Below are 25,363 nucleotides of genomic sequence, written 5' to 3'. Positions count from 1 at the left end.
AAAACCTATTGAGGCAGACTCAACATGGGTTCTGTAAGGGAAGATCTTGTCTCACTAACCTGTTAATGTTCTTTGAGGGGGTGAACAAACATGTGGACAAGGGGGATCCAATAGATATTGTTTACCTTGACTTCCAGAAAGCTTTTGATAAAGTTCCTCATCAAAGGCTCCTAAGTAAGCTCAAAAATCATGGGATAAAAGGACAAGTCCTTTTATGGATCAAAAACTGGCTAATTAATAGAAAACAGAGAGTGAGTATAAATGGGCAGTTCTCCCAGTGGAGGGGTGTAAGCAGTGGGGTACCACAGGGATCAGTACTTGGTCCACTGCTTTTTAACTTGTTCATTAATGATTTGGAGATGGGAGTAAGCAGTGAAGTGGCTAAATTTGCGGATGATACGAAGTTGTTCAGGGTGGTGAAAACCAGTGAGGATTGTGAGGCACTCCAAAGGGATCTGTCAAAGTTGGGCGAGTGGGCGTCAACATGGCAAATGGGGTTCAATGTGGCCAAGTGCAAGGTGATGCACATTGGAGCCAAAAATCCTAACTATAAATACACGTTGATGGGGTCTGAACTGGCAGAGACTGATCAAGAGAGAGATCTTGGAGTTGTAGTAGATAACTCACTGAAAATGTCGAGACAGTGTGTGACTGCAATAAAGAAGGCCAATGCTATGCTGGGGATTATTAGGAAGGGTATTGAAAACAGATCAGCCAATATAATAATGCCCCTATATAAATCAATGGTGAGACCTCATTTGGAATACTGTGTGCAGTTCTGGTCACCACACCTTAAAAAGGATATTATAGCTTTGGAAAAAGTGCAGAAAAGAGCAACTCGAATGATAAAAGGGTTGGAACACTTTCCCTATGAGGAACGGTTAAGGCGCTTAGGGCTCTTTAGCTTGGAGAAACGACGACTGAGGGGTGACATGATTGAGGTTTATAAGATTATGCATGGGAAAGAGCAGGTAGAGAAAGAGGTACTTTTCTCCCTTTCTCACAATACAAGAACCCGTGGGCACTCCATGAAATTGCTGAGCGGTCGGGTTAGAACGGATAAGAGGAAGTACTTCTTCACCCAAAGAGTGATTAACACTTGGAATTCACTGCCACAGGAAGTGGTGGCGGCTACAAGCATGGACGGCTTCAAGAGGGAATTAGATAAGCATATGGAGCAGAGGTCCATCAGTGGCTATTAGCCACAAGGTATAGATAGGGACTCTGGGGCAAGTGATGCTCTGTCATCTTGGTGCTTGGGGGGGGTCAACAGTGGGAGGGCTTCTAATGTCCTGGCCCCACTGGTGGACCTCCTGATGGCACTGGTATTTCTGGCCACTGTGGGATACAGAGTGTTGGACTGGATGGGCCTTTGGCCTGATCCAACATTGGCATCTCTTATGTTCTTATGTGAGGTCCTTCAGGGTTCCTATGCAAATGGATCTGATCCAGTGGCGGGCACCACACAACTGGGCCACAGTTTTCCCAGGCAGAGACTACTGGGGGGAGGGAGATGGAAAGCTTAAGACAGAGGGGCAGATAAAGGCAAAAGGTAGGGTTGCCAACTCCAGGTTAGGAAATTCCTGGAGGTTTGGGGCTGGAGCCTTGGGGCAACAAAGTTTGGAGAAGGAAGTGACCTCACAGGGTATGATGTCATAAAGTCCACCCTCCAAAGCAGCCACTTTCTCCTATGGAACTGATCTCTGTCTTCTGAAGAGCAATTGTAATTCTTAGTGGTCTCCAGCCCCACCTGGAAGTTGGCAACTCTAGTTATTCTGGATGAAATGGCTGCTTTGGAAAGTGGTGTCTATGGCTTTATACCCTTCTGAGCCCCCCCCCCGCCCGACTCAAACCCCACATTCCCCAGGCTCCACTCCCCAAATCTCCAGGAATTTCTCAAACTGCAGCTGGCAACCCTAAGGGAGAACTGATCTCTGTAGCTGGAAGATTTGTTGTGATTCCAGGAGATCTCTAGACCCTATCTTGAGGTTGGAAGGAAAAAGGGAAGCAGGAAAAGGGGAGGGGCTATGGGGGCTTCCAAGAAAGGGAAAGATAAAATAGTGTGGGAAGGGGGATGAGGTGCTTCTGCAAGTCTTTGTGAGTTCCCACTTGTTATAACTAACAGGAAAAGTGGAAGGAGCACAGAGTTGCCTGGGGGAGGATGTTTGGTAGAGAGATACAGGTAGAGAGACATAGGATAAATTTTTGAACACCTCCACTTTGCAACATCTCCTCCTCAGCTCAGTTCAGACATTTACCTGGGCAGTGGTAGTTTTTGGATACTGAAATAGCTGCCAGCCTTTTCTCCGCCATGTGCATAGATGCATAGGCACCAGGTGACACGCATTTTATTTACTCAGTCTTTATTTAGTGAGAGTTAAAATTGACCACCTTCTGTCATTTTTAGTCAAAGAAGTAGCACTACTTACTAAAGCTTGGAATTATGCATATTTTGTGATGCTGTGTGGTATGTTAATCAGTAACTTCTAAACATTACACAGAATACTTGCAGCTTAATGAAATTTTTCTTTGGCTTCTGAATCCTTTCCTTTCCATTATTCTGACAGTGTTCATCCCTTTAAGTGCTCTTTGTGTCAGGTCCAAGATCTTCTGTGTAAGCTGATCTGTGTTTTTTGTATAAATGTGTTGTGTGTTGACTGAGAAAAGAACACTTGCATTAGCTTCATTGATCAACCCACATCACTTCCTATCATACAATAGACAATTAATACTTTAGCCTAAAGACTCCCTGGTGTACTTGCTTAGATGTAGATCACTTTACACAGAAACCACAGTAGGTCTGTAAAAGAAGAGAGCTTGGAAAAGGTAATGGTAGCAAAGAGAGAGTAAGAAGTACAAGGGAAATGTATCCATGGAACAATTAGATTTGAATTTCAGGCTTTTCTAGAAGAATATGGCTTTCTCTTGAATAGCATAGAGAAGTTCTTGTTACATGTACACTTAAATGTCTTAATATACTGGGATAAGTTTTAATATTCATTTGTTCAATGAAGAAGGCTGTTATGAACTTACTTTTGAAAATGTTTGTTTTATCTTAAATAAATGGCAAGTAAATAGTAAATAAGTACCCGATTTCACAATTCAGCACTCTCACACAGATTATAGTTTCAGAAGGCAGCTGTGTTGGTCTGCACAGCTAGATATAAATCCAATAGCACTTTAGAGACCAACAAGATTTTGGGGGTATAAGCTTTCCAGACTCAAAGCTTATGGCTCTATGCAAAACATCTTGTTGGTCTCTTAAAGTGCTACACAGGTTATAGTTTGAGTGTTTCAAAGGTAAAAATTAAAGAAAATAATAATGAAAAATGTATTTGAATCTATACAAAAACGTCTCTGTAAACTTTAAATTAGATATTTCCCACTTTTAAGAGTCCTGCCAACCTAGCAGTTTGAAAGCAAGAAATTGCAAGTAGATAAATAGGTACCACTTCAGTGGGAAGGTAACAGTGTTCCGTGGGCCTTGGTGTTTAGTCATGCTGGCCACATGACCACAGAAACGTCTTCAGACAGCGCTGGCTCTTCGGCTTTGAAACGGAGATGAGCACCGCAACCCTAGAGTCGGATTCGACTGGCTTTCGAGCAAGGGAACCTTTACCTTGACCTTTTTACCTGTAAGAGACAATATTTGTAGCACAACTGAATTTTAATTCTGTCTCTGCCACAATCTGAGGTTTGGGATGAGGTCATTTTAACACCATGACCTAAAAAGTCTTTAAAATGTGTGTGGGGGGGTTCCCCTCTTTTTATTTTGTAGCATCTGGTCTGATAAAGAGTTCTGGGGAATTTGAAAGCTTGCACCCCCTTATGTGTCCTTGGATTGGTCCTAATGAAGATATTACATGGATCGTGTTCTTGGCTTCTTGATAAATCACTGTGTGGAGTACTACTTCATACCATTAATCTCCACTGTATCCTGAAATTGCAGACTTTTAAGGAAAACATTGGATTTTGTGTTCTGTTTGATGCCTTTAGCTTACTACCTGATTCATATTAATAAATGGCAGCTTTGATGCATGTTTATTAATTCAAATAATTTTTAAGGAGCTATCTATATACTAATAGCCAAGTATCCCCAGTGTGTGCGGATACTTATTTCCGCAAATTGGGGGCACATGGAGGCTCAACAGAAATTCCTGCACACTTGAGGCATTACTTAGGTGTGCAGAAAAATCTGACATGTTTAAAAAATATATGGGGATGCTTAAATCCCAAAAAAATCTGCATGCATGGAGAATGAACTTGCTGTTTGGAACTGTGACGGAGCTTGCTGCTGGCAGCTGCGAGGGAGCCGGGGGAGCCTTGGCGGGCGGGCAGTTGGGATCCGAGCAGGGCTCACCGCTGTTGCTGTGGGGGGGGAGAAGCCGCAGCGGGCGGCTGGGAGCCACACACGGCTTGCCGCCATTGCTGCTGGGCTCACCTGTGGCCGCCGCCTCCTCCTCCTCAGTGAGGACCTCCTCCTGCTTCGCAGGCCAGGGGCTGTGGGGCATACTCCCCCCCCACGAGTATTGCGGGTTCTGCTTCTTGTTTCTTCTATTTCCATAGTTTATTGTAAAGAAAAAGAGCTGACCTTAATATTATTTTCCTTGTACAGTTAAGAGAATTACTGCCATTTCTTCCTGTCATTTTCATGGAGTCATGTTACATTTTATGGAGTGGAGATTAGGCTGAAACTTGCTATTACCATTTTCACATATGTGAAAGCCAAGGAAACTGCCGCTGTCCAACAACAGTCAACGTAGTCTATAATCTTGTTTGTTTGTTTCAATTTATTAAAACCATGCCAATAGTTCTGAGGTGTTTTTTATTGTTTTTTTCTTCTTTTAGCAATATGATTGTTTTTAGCAGAATAGTGATGATCAGTCACACTAACAACTGCTTGTGGTGTTCAAGTGTCCTATTTCCGTTTCTTGTTAGCCACTTTCCTTCCCACAGTGATACAAATGTGTTCTGAGTTTCTCTGTTCACAAGCCCATTAAGAACTGATGCACTTATTTTCGAGCACAGTTAACCTTGGTCATAAACTGGTGCAAGACAATGATCATTTTCTTCATTTGTAATTATGAGATGATGTGCTAACTGGTAATGTTACTTTAATACATTGGATCTGTGTTATGGCAGAGAGAGATTCCTAATGATGTGCATCATCTTAAACATGTAACTTCCAGTGCAAAATTGAAGGACAGGATAAATTGCATCACAAGTTTCTTTATATATTTTGTGTATTTAAAATTTAGCCCAGTTGATCATAGGTAGGTGTTAAATGCTCATATCTGATGTTCCATGTCCCCAAACACCCCCTCCCTTCCTGAATCATATTATTTTATTGTGTTTGTATAAACAGAGAGAGAGATCATTTTCTGGGTATGCAATATTCAATGTGCACCTTGTGGAGTAGGTTGCCTATTCATTTTAATCGGACTCTGTTTACATACATATCTCTTTGTACAAGTGCACCAGGGCTACCAGAGGTATGTAAACAGATCTCTGCCTCAGGGTAACAGCATTTCTGAGGTCTGTCTATGCATGTAAGATACTTTATATTTACATATGAAGTATATATGACAAGATTTGTTTGCAGAAGTTGCATTAGATAATAAATCTCTTATGATAAGTATAATATAATTAGAGTTTGAGATCCCCGAACTTTAAAAGACAATATAGTTTACCATTACTCTTTAAACCTGTAGGTGATTTACAAGACTTTCTGAAAGTATTGAAAGGCTTTGAGTTACTTAGGAATTTAAAGGAGTGCCTGGAAACACCAGCATCATGCAGATTCCTAAATCCATTGAGCAGCCTTACCTCCATGGCTCCTGCGAAGCTCTCATAGAATGGAGGAGGGGGGGCAGACAAGGAATCAACACTCATTGGGCCAACTTCAGCAACAAGTGCTAGGCTGTGAAATTTTGCAGATCACACACACATGACCAAAACATGACAAAAATAAAAAATAAATGTAGTCAGCATTGTCTTGAAATAACTCCAATTGCTATTTGACAATAGCATTTCTGAGTCAGTGTGTGATTTCTGATTCAGCCCCAATTGAAATCTCTATTAATGTTTGAGGCTCACTCAGTGGCCTCGTATGGGTCACTATCTCTCAGCTTTATTTAGGGTTAGATCTGGACTAAATTTTGCATCAGCAGAGTAAGACTTTCTTGCTTTGCATACTTACTGCAGCCCAGTGACCTCCATGAAATACTGCTCCTGGGGACTAGGGGACAATGTTCTGTCTAAGCTGAGTTGGTGTGGGCTAGCTCACAGTTTTTTACCCTCCGGCTCACATGTTTTTGTCTTAGCTCAGGACGGATGGCTCCAGAGCAAACTCATTTATGCAGTAGCCAAATCGCTCACTCACAACTTTAATGCCAGTAGCTCACAAAGTAAAATTTTTGCTCACAGGACTCCACAGCTTAGAGGGAGCATTCCTAGGGGACCCTTAGAAATGATGGGGGGCTGCTGCAGGAAGGGGGGAATGGTGGATATTACTAAGCTTATTAACAAAATAGGAATAAATACATTTTCAATACATTTTTAATAAACAGTGAATAGGATTCAAACCATAAAATTAGGGTTGCTAGTTTCCTGCAAGGCAGCAGGGAATACCTCATCTCTGACACCCATTTCCTACCACAGCTCTAGTGGCCAGTGGAAGAATTAAAAAAACCAAAACACGAAGGTGTTATCTGACTTCCAGGGAAACCCTGGAAATGATTCAGTCCACTCTAGGAATGGCCAAAAACCATATGGTTTTACCATGGAGTTTCCAGAAATTCCAGGTTTCCCCCAGCCTCCCTACAGCAAATGCAGTGTTGCCTCCCACATACATGGGCTCTTCTGATCCTTCTTTCTGCAACAGCCGGTCTTGGCCACTGAAGCTCTCCCTATAAGTTAGAGGCTCTCAAGACATATCAGGCTCAATGAAAATTGTTCCAATAGTATGTGCAAAAAAGTCCACTGTATGTGTTCATAGGCACTTCTTGATTCAGCCATTGTATTTCCTAGGTTTTATCCCCCCCCTTTTTCATTTTCATAGTTAGGCCATTATAAACAAGGTGTGTCTAAGGGCAACAGTTTACTAAGTGTGTGGATTAAGTTGGCATTTTAAAAACAAAACAACAAAAATGTGCTTTCTTTGTTTCTGAAGGTACGACAGAGCGGGTGTGTCTGATCCAGGGAACAGTGGAAGCACTAAATGCAGTTCATGGCTTCATTGCTGAAAAAATTCGAGAAATGCCTCAAAATGTGGCCAAGACAGAACCAGTTAGCATTCTACAGCCTCAGACCACCGTCAATCCAGACCGCATCAAACAAGTGAGTTGAGAAAGGAATAAGCTGCTGTTGTATAACAGATCATTCAAAGAACTCCTAAAAAAATTAGCAGTTAAGGCTAACTGCTTATTATATTACCTGTGTTTTTCAATTAAGTCATCTTTTTACACTTCCAGCTATCTGCAGTGTCTTCCTCAGTATATGAGAAATGCCTAATTTTAAGGCTTCTGTTAATTCTCCCCATTTTGAAATAGCCACCTGATACTGGCATCACCAGCAGAAAGACTTGCCAAACTGCCCTTCGTAGAGAGATGATACCAGTTTACTGTTTTAGGAATCTCCCATTCTTTTAGGAATCTCTCAGTCTTTTATTTTGTTCCAGTTTGTCTTCTGCAGGGTCTCCTAAAAACATATTTTTTTAAAAAAAAATTAATTAACAAACTGTCCAAGAACTGGGCTTATTTGTATCAAAACAAATAAACCATGCAAGTCAGCAGTAGTTCTCAGACTGAAGAGGAGTGACAGTTTCAGGAAGACATTAGTGTCCTGAGGCAGGTAGCACTTTTCCCTCCCAGCAGTCTGGACAGATGGAATGGCAAAGGACCTTTCTTGGTCCAAAATGGATTTTTGAGAGTGACCTTATTAAATAAGTGAGTGGGTCAGTGCCCTCACCATATCAGTATAATCTAGAAGAACAGCTACTTGTTTTTTACAAATCAAATCAAATTTATTGTTACAGCCAATTGACCAGCAGTGCAGTAAAACAATACAATAATAAACAAGTACGATCACCAACACTCACAGACAATAATACCATCATAGTACCAGCCACAGACCCCTATTAAAATCGTAATTCTATTCCCTACTTGTTTTAATTATAGTACCCTCTGAGTGGCTTTAGGAGAACATCAGAGAGATATTATTCATCTTCTAATGTTACTTATTCCAGAGTGGTAGTTATATTGTTATCTTGGCTATAGCAGATTAGTGTCTTGTGCCACCTTTGGTTAGTTTTTAAGGCTCAACAGATTTTCTACTATTAATTAATAACCCAGTCACCAGATTCCTAAATACAACAGCAGGTTGAATGCACCTTGATAATCTCCACACATTCACTTAAAGTTGGAGGAGGTGAGAGCAGAAGAGAATGCATAGTTAACAAATTTGAGAAAGAGTGCTATGGTAAATGAAAGCAGAGCTTAGCAATACCCAACTAAGGCCCTGGTCACACATGAGGATTTGGGCCGGGAGAGGGACAGATCGGATGCGCGGCAAATGGGCGCGATCCCACGGCAACATCTGGGAAGCGTTGCATGCCCGTCACCGATCCGTCCCTCCCGCCCATTTCCCCGCACCAAAAAAGAACCACCTACCTGGGTGGTTCATCCGGAAAGGCCGCGGCCCGTGCGGCCATGGGATCGGCGGCACGTCCTTCCACCGGCGCATCCCCAGCTCCTAGCCGAACTGCGCATGTGTGAGCATGCGCAGTTCGCCAGCCTCCGCCTCCCACCGTCGCTTTCTCCCCGGCATCTGATCGTGCCGGGAAGCAACGGCGCCGCAGCTCAGGGGATCCGTTGGATCCCACCGCGGCGTCTCTAGTTTGGTACGGCTCAGTTAGCCACACTTCGGCCGTCGTATTTCCTGCAGTGTGGCAGGGACTTTAGTTTGCATATTTAGCATACACATAACAAGATAGTTCAAATGTGAAGTCTACACACAAGTCTTCTAAAATGGAAGGCCTTCTGTGAGCAAACTGGGGAGCTCACACCCACAACAGAATATACAGTCCAGGCGCAATTTGAAAATTATTCACACCTACAGCTCTGCTTATTAAAACAGGCAATAATAAAAATGAAGCAATAATCTTGCTTTTAGCTTGCCTTTAAAGTTGTCTAAGGATCAAGTTGTGGTTGATATTTAAGGGGCAGATGTCTTTCAAAAGATGTCTTTCAAGTATATATAATTTTTTTCTGAAAAACAGCTGCTTGTTACAACCCCCCCTTTTGAGGACCCTTATTTTTCTATAAACAATCATTCAGCTTCAGAATTAAGATTCCTGTTCACTCTATAAATCAAATATTAAATGCTGAAGATTAATATTGTCCTGTATTTAAACAAACCTGGCTTTTATTTTAAATAGATTGGCTCAGTGATAGAGCATCTGCTTGGCATGCACAAGGTCCCAGGTTCAATCCCTGGCATTTGCAATTATAACAATCAGATAGTAGATGATTTGAAAGACTTCTACAGCCCCCACCAGTCTAAGTAGATAGTACTCACCTTGATGGACCAATGGGCTAATTCAGTATACGGCAAATTCATATGAACATATATAATACACTATGTAAAATGTACCAAAAAAATTGAAGCCACCTAGCTGGATTTTTCTTTTAATTTCAGTTATATTCTGCTATTTCATTCATAAATATTTACTTTTAAAATAGCTGTGGACTGATTACATAAAATATATAAATAATATTCTCAGTTTTGTACCATAATCTCTAACATTTCAGAATATTTGTTGGGGCAATTACAGGAGGAAGCTGTATCATTCTGGAATTTGCCTTTTCCACAACAGTTTATGCTGCCCCTATATGTATTATAAGTTAACCATTTCATTAGGCAAAGGACAGGAACACTAAAGAACCAAGTCACTGGTTTTGCCCTGTATGATCTATAAAATTACATGGTTTGTTTTAATTTTCCAGGAGGTCATTATTCCCTCATTCACATCAGGAAAGTTTTTATATATCTTTGTACTTACCTTTCATCTTAAGAGCAATGAAACAAGAATATTTCTAAGGAAGAATATCAAAATTCCCTCATGAAAGATGATGCCTATGTTTATAAAGATAGCTGTATGCCTGTGGGAAGAAGTGTGTGTGTGTGTTTATTTCAGGAGGTTTACCCTAAAATTTAGATGTAAACAGCTGTATATGTAATTGACGGAAAGATGGAAGATAAATGGGTTAAATGGATTAACTCAAGGATTTTCACTAGCAGAAAAGGTTAAAATTGGAAAGTACATTCAAATAGTCCAAAATCTGAAAATAATAATGGTCTAATAATATAGCTTAATTGGCATGGAAGAGTACTACAATTAAAGAAAGAGTTAAAGGAAAAAATATTGCTGAAAATAGCCCATTTTAACATGAATGATATATAGATTTCTCTGGACATCCAGAATATTTTACTGATACCTTAGATAAACATATTGACACAGTAGCCCCTGCTGTTGAGAATTCCCTCATCTTGGGGGAAAATCGATTACTTTCATTCCCTCTGAGGCTGTTCTACGCATAGAGGGACAGTATATAAGAGAGATGGAACTTTACAATAGACTCCATTCCAGTTAAAATATCATGTTGTTTTACAGATTTTGGAGAATATAGATCATTAGTCTTGTACCCAACCCATAGCAAAGCTATAAGAGCTGGGAGTCCCAGCATTAATTAGCTGTGAGAAGGATTGCAGTTTAACTGAAACTCACTGAAATCACTGTTTTAGAAGAAAATATTACAAATGGGGGGGGGGGTTAAATAATAACTTTGAATCAGTTTTCTGAGTTCACTTCTACTGCAGATTACCAGAGACATCTACCGAAGCCTGAACTAGGAAAAAAATGTAGCCCACGTGACAATAAGGAAGGCTGCAGCTTATAGAATGCTCAGAAATGGTACCAGATAAAGTTGGTTAACATCAGCACATCCTGTAATAAAGAATTATCTTGTATTTTCTAATAATTAAACCCATTTTGTAAAGATTTTGTGCGTTGCAGAAAGTTACGTACTAAGGAAGCTAAGGAGATGAAGTAGCCCTGCAGCGACCACCACCACAGACTGTGACAGTATTGCCCCACCTTTCTGGTACAAGGAGGTTAGTTCAGCCTGCATCCCTTTTTGCACCCAAGGGACCAGTTACTACTCTGCCTTATTTTTTCCCATTGTGAGATGAATTAGAGTTTCAGAGAAAGTAGCAGAGTAATTTGTCAAAGCAAAAATCAGACAGCATGTTTCTTACTATCTGAATTTAGCCTTAAAATTTGGTTGTCTAAAACTGCAGTTGCTGATCAGCTGTCTTAGTAAAGTTTCCATAGTACAAGGAGGGATGAACAAGCTTTCCACATCTTAAAATAGTTCTTCTGTGGCTCATTTGAATTGGGGGAGGGGAGTGTATGCATATATTCTTTTAATAATATAATCACTTTTAATTATAAAACACTTTGTTTTACATTCAAGATTACGGTTTTGGTAGAGGGGGGAAATGGTTTTATAGCTTATGAATACATAAGGAGCCCTTTCTTCTTTAGTGTCACAAGAGCCAAAATCTAGAGAACAATGAAAGAGTGAATAGTAGTGCCACAAGTATTTTAGTAAAAGTATAGTCTACTGCAAAGTTCTCTTAGCTTTACCAATTATATATAATAGAAAATCCTGACTAGTTCTTTAGTAGAGCCTTGCTAGAAGGCAGCTAATAATTACTGAAACCTTCACTGATACTGTGAATGATCCAGTGTTAAAAATGGAAATGCTTTAAAGAGAATTAATCTTATGATTCTAATCATTTCACATATCTCATTACCAAAAGCTAATAATTTTTAAATGCAAGCATTTGCCTAATGTAAAATACTAATTTTAAGATTTTTTTTCCCTTTGCTGTACATAGTAATTCAGTTATTGAATTGCTTCTAGCTTTCTGCAATATGCACTGCCACCTGAAACCATTTAATTGATATCTTTGTAAATCAGAGTGTGTCTAAGGTAAACAGAATTTCCAGTCATATGACATAATATTTTTAAATAAGTAATGATGGATTGTTTTTCTTAAGATATTTCATGAATTAGTAAAAATATGGAGCCATTAATTTTTTTTTAGCGTAGCCCACATATGAAGGATCCTGAACAAATGTTAAAAATGAGATAGAAAGGTCTAAGTAAGATCTTTCTTAAAAATCAAAGATCTTTCTTGAGATCAAAGAAGGGTCCTTTTCCAGCTTAGAGCCTCATGTACCACCACTCAGTATGACGTCCAAGATGGAAGGAGCCATTCTTGTTTTAAGTATCTTCCTTGGAATCGAAACCTTAGACAATACTTTCTCCCTGCCTGCACCAGGATAAAACAGGCCAATTTTCCTCAGATTTTTTTCCCTGTCATGTCCATTAACATCAGACAGTACAAAGCAGAATCACAGAAACAATTTAAAAATATGCCATCCTACCTTGGACTACTCATGTCCAAGATTCTGTAAACTTTCAAGGTTGCGAGCAGTCTCAGTTCTTCCCTCACTTTATTTCCTTGAAGTACAACTCAGCTTTTCTCAATATTCTGTCCTTCTTGAGAAGATCTTTTATCCATTAAGCTGGTTTGCTAGCCCCCCTCCCCCGATTAGGTTACAGTCATATACTTCTGCGTACCTGGGAAGTCTATGAGTATCTCCATTGTATCGCTTTCGTTATCCTCATGGGCTAACTAGTATTGTATTTGACATAGTGATTCTTTGTGAATTGACAAATCTGTTCCTGTGATAACCAGTGTCTCTTCCACAATAGTCTTTTTCCATTGGTTAACACCATTAACTCATTCCTAAGAATCCAGATACTTTTTTCTCCCAAAGATTTTAAAAATTGCTCATAACTGCAGCTTCCTCCATGACTGCAGCTCAATCTGTTGAGGTGCAAGTGATGTGGAGGTGTTTTCTCACTTGGTTTGGAGAAGTGATTTGTGACATGTTTGGTAATGTATATAATTCCACTTCTCCATTTTGTGGTTAGCAACATAATGCAATCCTGTCCCTCTCCATGACATCCCCATTCCTCTGCCTTTTCTCACTCTATAGTTCATGAGTGCAGACAGAGAATATCCTCCACTTTTCCCATGCCATCCAGTTTCCCTTATGTACCTTGCCTTTTAAAAATTAAAATATATACTGTGCATTCACTCCTTCACTGGTGCACACACATCACTTGGGTAAAGGGTGGAACACAGACTCCCCTTCCAGCAGTTGAAATGGGAGCTTTTACATTATAGTCATTGGATAATTGTTTGCAACAGATATGACTTGCAGAACGTGGGAGATTTTAAAGGGAAAGATAACCTCCAAAATTAGTAGGAGCTTTAGTAAATGGGACTTTTGTATTCGTTTTTAATTTAATTTAAGTTAATTTATGGTCTGTGTACACCAGTGCTGTTGCTTGCATGCATGTTTCTTTGTGGGGGGAAACCCCTTCCCTTCTCTAGAGCAGTAGCAATAGTTTCACTAATAGGTGTTCTTCAAAGAGAAAGAGGTGGGGAGGCCAAGTTCACTAAGCAGAAGCAAAAAGCACATTATTGTTGTCTAGAAGCATGCAGTTCCACAGTCATATTTAATTGGTCAAGATGCCCGAACAGTTAGATTTTAAGGAGGGTCCGTCCTGCAGAAAGGCACTGCCAGCTTACTCTAATTGTATAAAACTACATTTGAGAGAGCCTTTGATGGTTAGATATATTGAGAAAAAAACCCTCCTTGAAAGACTCTAGGAGAAATGTTTTTTACAAGCTAGCATCCTCAAGATGAAGGCAATACATTTTTCAGGATGTCAAACAGACAGGAAGGAAATGCTTGGGGAAAGCATGTGTGTGCATATATTCCTTCAGAAGGGGATAAAAAGACTAGCTTTACCGCCTAAGAGGGGAGAATAACAGGAGTTGGGAAGGCAAGAGTGGTCATGTCTCGTCTCTTTTGCCTGACTGCCTTGCTTCAAATGATGAAGCATGTAAAAGGATCACTGTTTGAAATGGGCCCATCTCTAGTGTACATTCTTCCAGTGACTATACTAGAAATCAGTTACTCCAAGGTCTTAGTTCAGAAACTGTTACCTGAATTCTGTAATATTCTGGCAATTTTTCTCCATTAAAGTACAAAACATTTTTCTATTGGTTGTAAAATTGACTTTTGAGATTTTATCAGTCCTGTTTTAGGTGCTGTGTACACTGACTTCACTGGATGAATTTGTATATGATAAAGTTGAAAGCCTTGGACAGCAACACCATAGAAACTACAAGTCCATTAACAAGGGACCCCATTACATAATGCAGATATGGGGTAGCTAGTTGTGTCTGCGATTTTCAAAAAGCAAACATCTGAATGGGGGAAGAGTCCAGGTCCTCCACTTTCTTATGGTGATTTCCACTTCAAGATCTGGACAAGGTTTATGCCTATCTATTGTGTATATTATGCATGATCTTGTGCACTAAGTGGGGAAGTGCCATTCCACTTTTTACTGCCTCCACAACATACTTCTGTCACCTCATATTAGCAAGCCCATTTTGCTACAAAATTATTTCATTCACACAAGAATGCAATCATTTAAGTCTGCAGAGGGATCATTTTTAGTCAGGCTGAGCTTAAAGCAGTGAGCCCAGATGGATCAGGGAAGGCAGGACCCTTAAACAGCTGCATATATAATAGAGATGATGGTGGCTGGCTTGCAGTGACAGTTCCAAGACAACAGGAACTGGATATTGCTGCCATCAGATAAGACAAAGAGCTGAGACTAGGGCAAGTGTCTTCTTGCCTCATATTTATTTTATGGATGACTATAATGTCCATCTCCACTCCAGTTTAGTAAGCCCCCAATCTGGTGATCACACCTAAAGTTTCACTGACTGAACTCTGTTTATGAAGGAAAAAGAATGGCAGACAGAGGGACAGAGACTAGCCCCCCCCTAAATTATACAGCTGAAATATGCCCCTGAAGATTGCACACCTTTATAAAATCATAGAGTTGGAAGGGACCTCGGGTTATCTAGTCCAACCCCCTGCACCCCCAGTGATCCCTGTTCCATGCCCAGATGACAACAAAATAAATACCTCCAGGATCCCTGACCAAACTAGCCTGGAGAAAAGTTGCTTCCTGACCCCAAAGTGGTGATCAGCGTTTCCCTGGGCATGCAAGAAAGGGCCAGAAGAACTAAGCACTGACTCAACCCTCCCTCTCATGATCTGCCCAAGTTCACAGAATCAGCATTGCTGTCAGATGGCCATCTAGCCTCTGTTTAAAAACCTCCAAAGAAAGGAGCGTATCACCTCCCGAAGAATAGTGGTATGTATATAGTATTGATTCTGCATTTTCTATATCCAGAATGGAGACTAACCCCCAATTTTTGCTACCAGTTATCCACACTTTTTAAAAATATAACTTGCTGCACCTCCATTGAACAACTTTTAGAAGGTACTTACTTGTGGGGAGTATGGTTCTGGGAATACAAGGAAATTCTGTTACATTAAAAGCAGTGAAAAATCTGTGCCTGTTGCTTCCACATTTCCCCCCAACTAGCTTTATGGCATGCAGTCTGATCCAGGAATGTTCAAGTTCTTCATTTCTAGTCCACAGTGAGTTGTTAACCAGTGCATCAAAGGTCATGAAATCAATGCACAATTTGCAATTTTCTGCAGACATTTGCTGCCAGATAATACTGTGGGTTTATCTAATCAATTCATGAATTTTGAAACAGGTGCCCTCTGCAAAGCCATGCCTTGCAGATTTTTATTTTATGTTTATCTAAGTCATTTATAGTCCACCTTTCTCACTTGGACTCCAGGCAGATCACACAGAGTGAGTCAATACAGTCAGCAGGATGGTGTATTCAGTAAACAATACAATAGGTTTAGGTTGTAGAACCAATCAGAAATCTAAAAACAGAACAGAGGCAAAGCATAAATCTTAATATGCACATTAAGTGATACAAAAATTACATAGTAGGATCCTAATTTCCCAAACGGCTGACATCAAAGAGCCAGTCAGGAAATTTTAAAAGTCTTTTACCAAGCAATGAAAATAACTCAACCACTAGGCTCTTTTTATCAAAAGGGACATTGCATTTGCCCTAATCATCATTGCCTGTTCCTGCTTTACTATAGAGTATGGATTCCTCTTACCTTTGCAGTATTTCTCCAGATGTTATGTACTCTCTGCCAATTAGCAATCTCAAAATTATTCTGCAGTACTCTTGAAGCTCTCGAAGACACATTTTATCCCAAGCTCTCAAAGACACCTTTTATCCCCCGGTGAATAAAATGTGTTCCGCTTTGCAAAACTGAATTGTCTGTGGAGATTTGATGGATCCATTCAGAAAAGGGTAAGACAGCTGGTGAGCGGGAGAATGAAGTTAATCTCATGCCTGTTCCTAGTAATAAAGGGTATATGTTCCCTTCATGTTTATATAAAAGGCTACATGTACTCAATCCTTATTACATACATCATTTAAGAATATTAGGAAAATAGTTTCAGGTGGATAGCCATGTTAGACTGTTGTAGTAGAATTCAAATCCAGTAGTGTTTTCAAGCCTAGAAATTTTTTCCAGGGTATTAGCTTTCATGAATCAAAGCTCACTTTGTCAGATACCAATATTTGGTAAGGGATCAGATTCAGTGACACCTGATGGGATTGATAATTTTTCAGCCTTCTTGAATACATGTTTATAATCGTAGGGGATCTTCAGATAACGTATCTTACAGGAGCCCTCATTTCAAGGCCTTGATAATTTGCTGCTCTTAGTAGTCAGATATATTTTCCCTGTTCATAGCATCTTTCAACATGTTGGGAGTGAGTCTACAAGTCGAGCCTTCTTCAGTATTACTTGTCTTACTACTGATATGTATGCATTGATTTACATTGTATACGTGGCAGTTTATAGTGTCATAAAATTCTGCCATAATGTGATGAGAAACATCTTGTGGGAGAACTGTAATATTCTTATATAAATAAAATATGTAAAGAGGCAAGAAAGTTCCATATATAAGGTCAATAGGAGCAACAACAAATACATATATTGGATTTTGATTTTGTATCATAACACAGTCAAGCCAAAAAATAGCAGTCAGATCTTACATCATAATACCTACTAACTCCTATACCAAAGTATTTAAAGTATTCCACATTTGAGCACACTCTACTATTAACATTACTTATAATGACTTAACAACACCTGTTTTTAATTGTGCTATTTTTAAGATTTTTAATATAGATCTTATAGATTAATTTATCAAAGATCAGTGTCGTTTTCCACAATATCTCCATATTGCAAACAAAGAGAGGGAAAAAAAAACCTGTTTACTTTCCACTTTTCAACAGATCAACCATTCCAAAGTTAAACACACTTTTTTACTAATATCACCCTTTAGAATTTAGAGATCCTAAAACTACTTCAATCTCCTGAGAGAAACCTCTCTTAACTACTCAAACCCTTGTTTAATTCTTAACTATTGAATACTTTCACTATTATTGCCTTCCATTTTAATTATGAATAGAAATTCAAACATTCAACCAGTAACACCAAACATTTCACATTATAATTATTACTCACCAACTCTTTCTATCTACCCTTATCCCTAACTTAGCCTGACTATCCCCTTATATTATGGATTCAGACATTTCCAACTACACATATATCAACTAACACAAAACATAACTTATAATCTATCTCCTATAAATCAATAGTTGTTTTTTTTTTGAGTAACAAGTCAATTTATCAATAACTTACTCTATCTATTGACAAACATTTTCACACACCATCATCCTGTAAATTTTCCCAAAACTAAAGAGACAAACATTTCAGTCTACCACCACCAATCCTATCACCACCACTTATCTATTCCATTATAACAAGCATTTAAGGGTCATTTTTTCCCAATTAGACATATATCAGCAGCAGCAAACATTTCACACTGTTCATGTAGCTTAATTTCCTACCATGACTTTTTTCTTCTCTTTTTTTTAGGTTTTTCTTGACCTATAAAGAAACATCTTTGCACATTCTTTTTTAGTGTCTCTGTTTTTAAATAGAAAGGCTTTTTTGGTTTCTTTCCCTTTACTTTAATTGGTGTAGCTTGAGATTCGGGGCACCCTTTCATTTGATAATATCCTATGGTCTCTAGGTCCCTCTGGATAAACTGTCCCTCATTTCCCTCTTTCCTTTCCCTACTTGCAATTGTAAACTATATGTTGTTTCTGTTGAATTTACACACACTTCTTCTTTGTTTAGCATGGATTGGGACTCAATGCACTCTTCTATTTGATCCTCTTTCTTTATTTCTAATTGTGAATTATGCGTTGTTTCTAAAAGATTTGTGCAGACTTTTTCGATACCCTTTTGAATCTGTTCCCTTAAAATCTTCAGGAACTGTTCCACAGACAGATCTCCCACAAGCATATTCTCATCCATTTCCTCCTCCTCTTGTGTTACCAGTGCCATTTTAATTACGTAGTTCAATTAAATTCACTCAAGTTCTTATAATAATTCAAAATATATACCATTTTTCCTGTCCGTTATCCATAATAAGTCTGTGCCAATGGAAAGTTGCCAACACTCCAGAAAATATTCCTACCGCTCCTAATCATCTTCTGGCTGCTAAACTCTCCTTTTCGAGCAGATAATTTTGGGGTAATATCTCCACCAATCTTCTCTATTTCATAATTAGAAGTAGTTGTACTCACAAATTCACTTCTTGGGCTTCTTCTTCTGTGTTATTACTTTGGGAGGCTCCAAAAAGAGCGAAAAGGGATCGGGCTGCTCAGAACGAACCGAAAGCCGCCCATTGCTGTGCCATGTTGACCGAAAGTCAAAAAAGTGGGAAGAAAATTTGACTGGATGGGGACAGACTAATCTCTCAGATGAACAAATTACATAATTTTGATGTCTTAACCCTTTGTTGGGTTACTACCTTTAATACTTTTATGCTTGGATTTCTCTATCAAGATGCAAATAAGTGTCCAGGCTGAATTACTCTAGTGCCTGTTAAAATGAGTGTGACTGGGTGAGGTCATTTATAGAAGAAAAGAGTTGCTTTTCTTTAAGAGAGATCCACAGTCAAATCTTCTTCCCTCTTGTTCATTTGTCTCTCCTTCTAAGGGCTAACAATGTGAAAGTTCCGTGATTATAATCTCTTGTATTTTACCTGTCTTATTTTCCCATAGACCTTAATCCCGATTCAGAGGGGCTATTTAAATTAGGCAAACAGCATGAGAGTGAAAGGTTAACCTCTCTTTTAATCAGCAACATGATCTTCAAACTAGCTGCATAGGGCTGTTAATTAGTGTTTTTTTTAAAAAAAAAAAAAACAGGCAAACAGTTCTAATCATCAAACTCATGGCACTTGCAGTTTATCCCTAAGCAGTTTAGTGTTTTGATAATTCAGCGGCTGGATATTTTGGAGTTAGAATTCTTTCCATCTTGATGGACATGCCGCTTAAGTGATCAAAGAGCCTGGAAGAAAGGACCTGTTTTTGAGCCCTTATAGTCTTAACTTTCTGGTAAAGTACAGTTTAGGCTGAGGCAGTCACAATCAACGTGCCTCTTCATATATTATTCTCAAAGAAAAACAATCTCTCTTTTTAATGGGATCATAAAACGTTTATGACCTGTATAATGGGTCAGTCTTTTGTATTGTTAGAAGTGAAAGAACATTTTTCTGCTAAACCTATAACTCCATTTTATTTTTAATAGGAATACACATGCTGTATGTGCATTGTATTTTTAAGATAGTTTTTGTACTTTATTGTCATTCTGTGATTCATTCAGCAAATACTGTGTATTAAAGATTGGTAACTAATGTATAGTTAATGTACATTTTAAACAGATCAGTTCTAATTCTTCTGAAATTTGTGAGGTTTTGCATTTTTTTTCAGTGATAAAGGGTCACTTGCATGTTTTAATGATAGAAATGGAAGGAAATTGACGACATGACTGACAGTTTTCTAATTATATTTCTATGTAGTTCTTGTCCCTCTTCTATGGGATTCTTGTACAAGTTTCCTGCAGTCAGCAACTGCAAAAAGACCCCCTACTTTAGCAAGCCAGTAGTATTGAGAATTGTTGCCATTCCCTGCCTACAAGTTAAGAGATGGATGCCACATGTTGCGACAGCTTAATGGACCAACTTCTGTTGTCTGGTTCAAGCTTTTCAGTGCTTTAGTTTTTCACCACCACAAACTAAGCTAATGCATTTGATATATTTCTCTCTGTCTAACTTTTAAACTGCCAGCATTTTCAATTGATATTTTTATTTATATTAAATAATATTCTTATTTATATTCAGTTATTCTGATAATGCCCTAGCATTACAAGATAATTCTGTGGCTAATAAATACCTGAATTCAGTACATGTGAATATTAGGTAAGAACATTGGCTCTCTTCAGTGTTTAGAGTCAGCAGTTCCCACTCAGAAATATACCTCCAGAATAATACTGTGTCTAGCCTTTGCCACATACTTTAGGTTCATTGTTTTGTCTTTTTTTCCTCAGGACCAATAGTTTAAGGGTTTTAATAATGCATTACTTGTCTCCTTGAAGGAGACTGCTTCTTGAAGAGTTGTGTTCTGTATTAGAGCACCTGTCTCTTGCTCTGCTCTGCTTAAGAATCCTCAGATCACTATATATTGCATGCAAGAATTCAGAGAACAGATGTGGTATAGTGGCATGAGAAAAGAGAGATGAAGTTTTTGTTCTTTAAAATAATATTCAACAAATGTTAATTGTTCTGAGATTATATCTATCTCTGGGAAATTCCTGTAGTGTAATCATTTTACATGCACATAAAAGCAAAGGAAATAATAGCAGTTATATTTTTATAATGAAGAAATCATAGTAGTCTTCTTTTTCCCTACTTTGATAAAATACAGGGTTAGAAGGGAAGGGGAATGTAAGTAATAAGAATTTATTAGAACTTTAAACTTTCATTCTAAATTTATAGAAGTGCAAGAAATGCTAAATGGAAGTACAATTGTAAAACAGCGGAATGAAGATCAAATCTATGCATATAAACTGTAGTATAACCATCACTGCTTCAAAAAAAAGCAGTAGATATGGAAATCAATCTGAACATGGGTCAACAACATAATGGAGTCGAACCAAAGGCCACAGCAAATTAAGATTACATTCAAAGAAGTGTCATTTCTGTGACTCAGGAATGTGTGTGGTACAGATTATAATATGGCTTGTTTGAAAGGCTGGGTTCAAAATCTTACTCAGTACAAATCTTATTGTGTGATTTTGGGCACATGACAGACTTTCAACCTAGGCCCATTCTTCATCTAGCATTCACTCTGCTGTTTTACCAGACTCACCTTGGAACAGAAATTCCCCTCTACATTGCATGCCACTCTAACTTTGATTGATTGTCAGATTATGGCAGTGTCCAGACTGCATGCAGCTTTTACTTCCTTTGATCTCGGTTTTATGGTAGCCATCGGCATAGATTTATGGCTGTTTTATGGCCATTCAGGGGTGACTCTGCAGTCAGTATGTTGGCCAGTGAATATGGTTTTGAGCCACATCTTTTTCTGTTCCAGTGTGGGTTTGATAAAACAACGGAGCAAATGCTAGATGGAGAATGGGCCCTAGTGTAGCTTCTAGAGTTATTGCAAGGGTACATAAATAAAGAATGGAAATCTACATTGTGCAGCAGAAAAAATACTGTAGAAAAAATAAACATATAAAGTCAGAAATCAGTCTAGTTTAATCATTGAAATTTATTCCCTGCCATCTACTCAAGCAGAATTACCTTAGCACACCATCCAATTGTTTCATATTTTCATAACCTCAATTTGGCTGTTTTTGCCAACATCATGAAATCTCTACTATGCAAATTTTCACACAGGCCATTGTTCCTTAACTTCCCCCCACCCCAACAGTTCAAGTTATCCTTTCTTTTAGGCTTCTACCACTTTTGCTTCATCAGATCTCCACTTTTCAGTCCATGGCCAGTACTGTCCTTCAGTCTCTTGGAACTTTCTCCATCCAGCTTTCCTGCCCTATAGCCCACCAACATTTTCTGCTAATAGCACTCAGCTCTCCTGAACCAACAGCATATGCAAGATGTTTCCCCTTCTCCTACCATATTGTCAAGCCCTTCTGTTCTGTATATTGCCTGCTTTGTATCATTTTCTTCATACACCCTGACCTTAATTCCATTCAGCTTCAAAACCTTCAGTTTCTACAGTTAGCCTGCACTCTAGCTTTGTTTGAATATCGCAAAAGACCTGTGAAAACAATGATCAATGTATAGTTCTTCCTGCCTTTCATTTTACCCATTGAATTTGCATTGCTTATGAACATTGTGTTACTTAGCCAAAAGAGTTAGAGTGGTTGTAGTTCTGCAAGTGAACAAGAACTCCCAAGAGGCATCTATTTCTTCACCTGCTAAATAATACAAAATACTTATGTGTAATTCTCAATATCACAGGTCAAAAGGAATGAGTCAGATGCTGAAGTATTTGCAGAATGGGGCTTTTCCCCTCTTCCAGTGCAGCTCCTGCATTTCTTGAATATATCATTTATTTACATGATTTATAGTCTACATTTTTCACTGGAACTCAAGACGGATTACACAGAGTGAGTCAATATAATCAAAGGAATGGAACACTCAATAGACAGGGCAATAGGATTAGGGTTATACAGCAAACCATCTGTATTGATTGTTCTCTATTAATAAAGTTTATAAAATTAAAAAATACAGGAAACCAGAAATCTAAAAACAGGATTGAAGCAAAGCACAAATGTTAACATTACACATTAAATGATGCACAATTTCATAATAGATTCCTACTTAGAACAAGCTGTACACAATAACATGGACCACAGTCCCTAATGATTTATCCAAGTTACTAGGATCATTTTGTACAATTCAACTCTATTGCCTGCATAGAAAAGCAGTTTTGAATAAGGTCAGTTTTGCATAGTTTGTGGAAAGCCAGGAGCATGGGAGCCTTTCTGACTTCCTCTGGAGAAGTTCTGTCTTTGGAGTTTTTTTTAAAAAAAAAGATGGGTATACATACGTAAAGGATACTTTAAACAGTGGATAGTCCTTTATGTAAGGTCCAAGTAACAGACAGCATCCCATGAAAAGCTGCAGTATGCTCTGCCCTGTCATTTTAATTAGGCTATACAATATGAAAAATTGAGCATAAGCATCTTATTTTAATTGCCTTTATGTAAGATTATACGAATAAGTGAGAAACCATTGTTGCGTTAGGGTTTTTTTTACTCTACTAATTTTTTTTTTCTTCAAACAGGGAGATGAGTAAAAACCAGTGTGTGTGTCAGGGAAATTTCATTGTACAGTAGCTGTATTGGTATCCACCACAAAATGCCCTATGTGGCAGCTGTCATGTTTGAAAGCTTGTCAGCCAATGCCAGACATTCCCAGAGGTAGCTGACTTAGACATATATTGGTATATAAATGATTTATTGTAGAGTACTCCTTTCTTACGAATATTATGGTTTCAGATATTTTAAGTGGCTTAAATTGTATTCACAAATTTTCTTTATAATTTTTTTAAAGTATATTTGATCTTGAAAATTGAACTATGATTGTCTAAAATACTTGATAACTGTGATTGGACCACACTTAAGAGCTATGCGTATATTTCAAATAAATCAACAGTTGTTCATTAGCAAGTGTTTTAGCATTAACTATGCTATATGTTTTAAGGAAAAAAATAACAATATGATATGAACCCTATGTGTTATGTACAGATCAATGCAGCATTCTTCAACTTTTGTCCTTATATTAACTACTTTTATATACTGATGATAAATACTGTGCTGCAATTCTGTTATGAAGTTTTAATTGTACTATCATCCATGATATAAATGATGTTTATATTTTTCACCTGTCCTTTAATTTAAATAAATGAATAAATGCTTTAGTAGTTTATCGCTTTAAAAAACTTTGAATTAATTCTATGGATCACAATTAAAGCTATGGATCACAACTTGTTTTATGGAGTCCCAACTCTCCAGGACAAAACCCAGATACAGTGATGAGAGAAAGATGTTATTACCTTCTATCTTTCAAGCATTTGCCATCCTTTTAACAGCCTGTTGGTTATATGGTACAACTGCTCATTGAACTTGTTGGAATTTGTTTGTTTACTAGCCTTTACTTTCCCCAAGAATAATGTGTGGGAAAGAAAATTTTCATACGGTCAGCATATTTTATTATTTTGTGAGTTTGCCATCTTAATTTTAAACCATTAATTTTTTTTTTTACATGTATATGCATGCATACTTACATGCATTAGTTATTTGCTTGATTGGCATTAAATTCCATTAAGTTCAAATGAGAAGAAAATTTAGATCTCGGGCTTTTCCTCTTTAATTTTCTATTACATTACATTGGTTTAATTTTTTTTAACTGTTCAGTCTAAGGCTTGTTGAGGTTGATTTGCTCCTGAACTGCTTTGTTCCCAGACATTGCCATCATCCCCAACTACCACCAAGTCCTCTCCATCTGATCCCATGACCACCTCCAGAGCTAATCAGGTACAGTATCATCCTACCATCTACACCATACTTTTCACGAGGGCAGCTTGCAAACTGGAGAAAAAGATATGGTGGGTTAAGGTTTAATTTGTTCATTCACATATATACACTCATAATCATGGATATCTAACACTGTTGCTTAAACAGTATTTCTGCTTGGTAAATAAAACAATTACCAAAAAAAAAGAATTAGGAAGTGGCTTTGTAGCATTACAATAATTGTTATTTTTAAAGTATTTTTATAAGTTTAATAAATGATTATGCTAATTTTATGAAGATTTCTGCAAAGATCTAAAAAAAGAAATTGAGTGTTAGGAAAAATAGGGAACTACCATGACTTTCTTGTACTGTATCTTAGCTTCCTTGGTGAATAATTACAAATGGAATATTAGACTTGATGGACCTTGATCTGATCCACCACAGCGATTATGATGTACTTGTCATGAACATCTGTTGGGAAAGGGGAAATTCATTAAATAGCTGCTGATAGGGATCATTTGAATGAAGTACTTTAAAACTGACAAGACAAAAACACTGTATAGTCAGATATCTACCTTAAGGAACCCTGTGTATATTTTTAATTGCACCTGTTTTGAAATACTTTTTATCATTTTATACATTTGAAATGAAGTAATATAATGAGACTTTGCAAAACAGTACTTTGTGCCTCTCATTATTCATTCTTAATATTATGCATTCATGTAAAACATATTGACAAAATTAGAGCTAATGTAGTTTAGTTGCTTTCTCGTCGTGTCGTGCTCC

At 38.1% G+C, this 25,363-nt stretch overlaps 1 protein-coding gene across 1 annotated transcript in view; it reads left to right on the top strand.

Annotated features, from left to right (window-relative positions):
• NOVA1 (neuro-oncological ventral antigen 1) overlaps positions 1-25,363 on the top strand; it is a 252,898-nt gene that overhangs the window by 197,837 nt on the left and 29,698 nt on the right. The window contains exons 3-4 of the mRNA XM_015408106.1: positions 7,172-7,338; positions 24,527-24,598. Coding sequence (XP_015263592.1) covers positions 7,172-7,338; positions 24,527-24,598 — 239 coding nt within the window. The remainder of the gene's footprint in view (positions 1-7,171; positions 7,339-24,526; positions 24,599-25,363) is intronic.

This window comes from Gekko japonicus, unplaced genomic scaffold, assembly GCF_001447785.1.
Source record: "Gekko japonicus isolate JY-2015 unplaced genomic scaffold, Gekko_japonicus_V1.1 scaffold61, whole genome shotgun sequence".
In the NCBI taxonomy this organism is placed as follows: domain Eukaryota; kingdom Metazoa; phylum Chordata; class Lepidosauria; order Squamata; family Gekkonidae; genus Gekko; species Gekko japonicus.
Note: the sequence above shows the minus strand (reverse complement) of the source record. Positions and strands in the feature narration are given on the sequence as shown.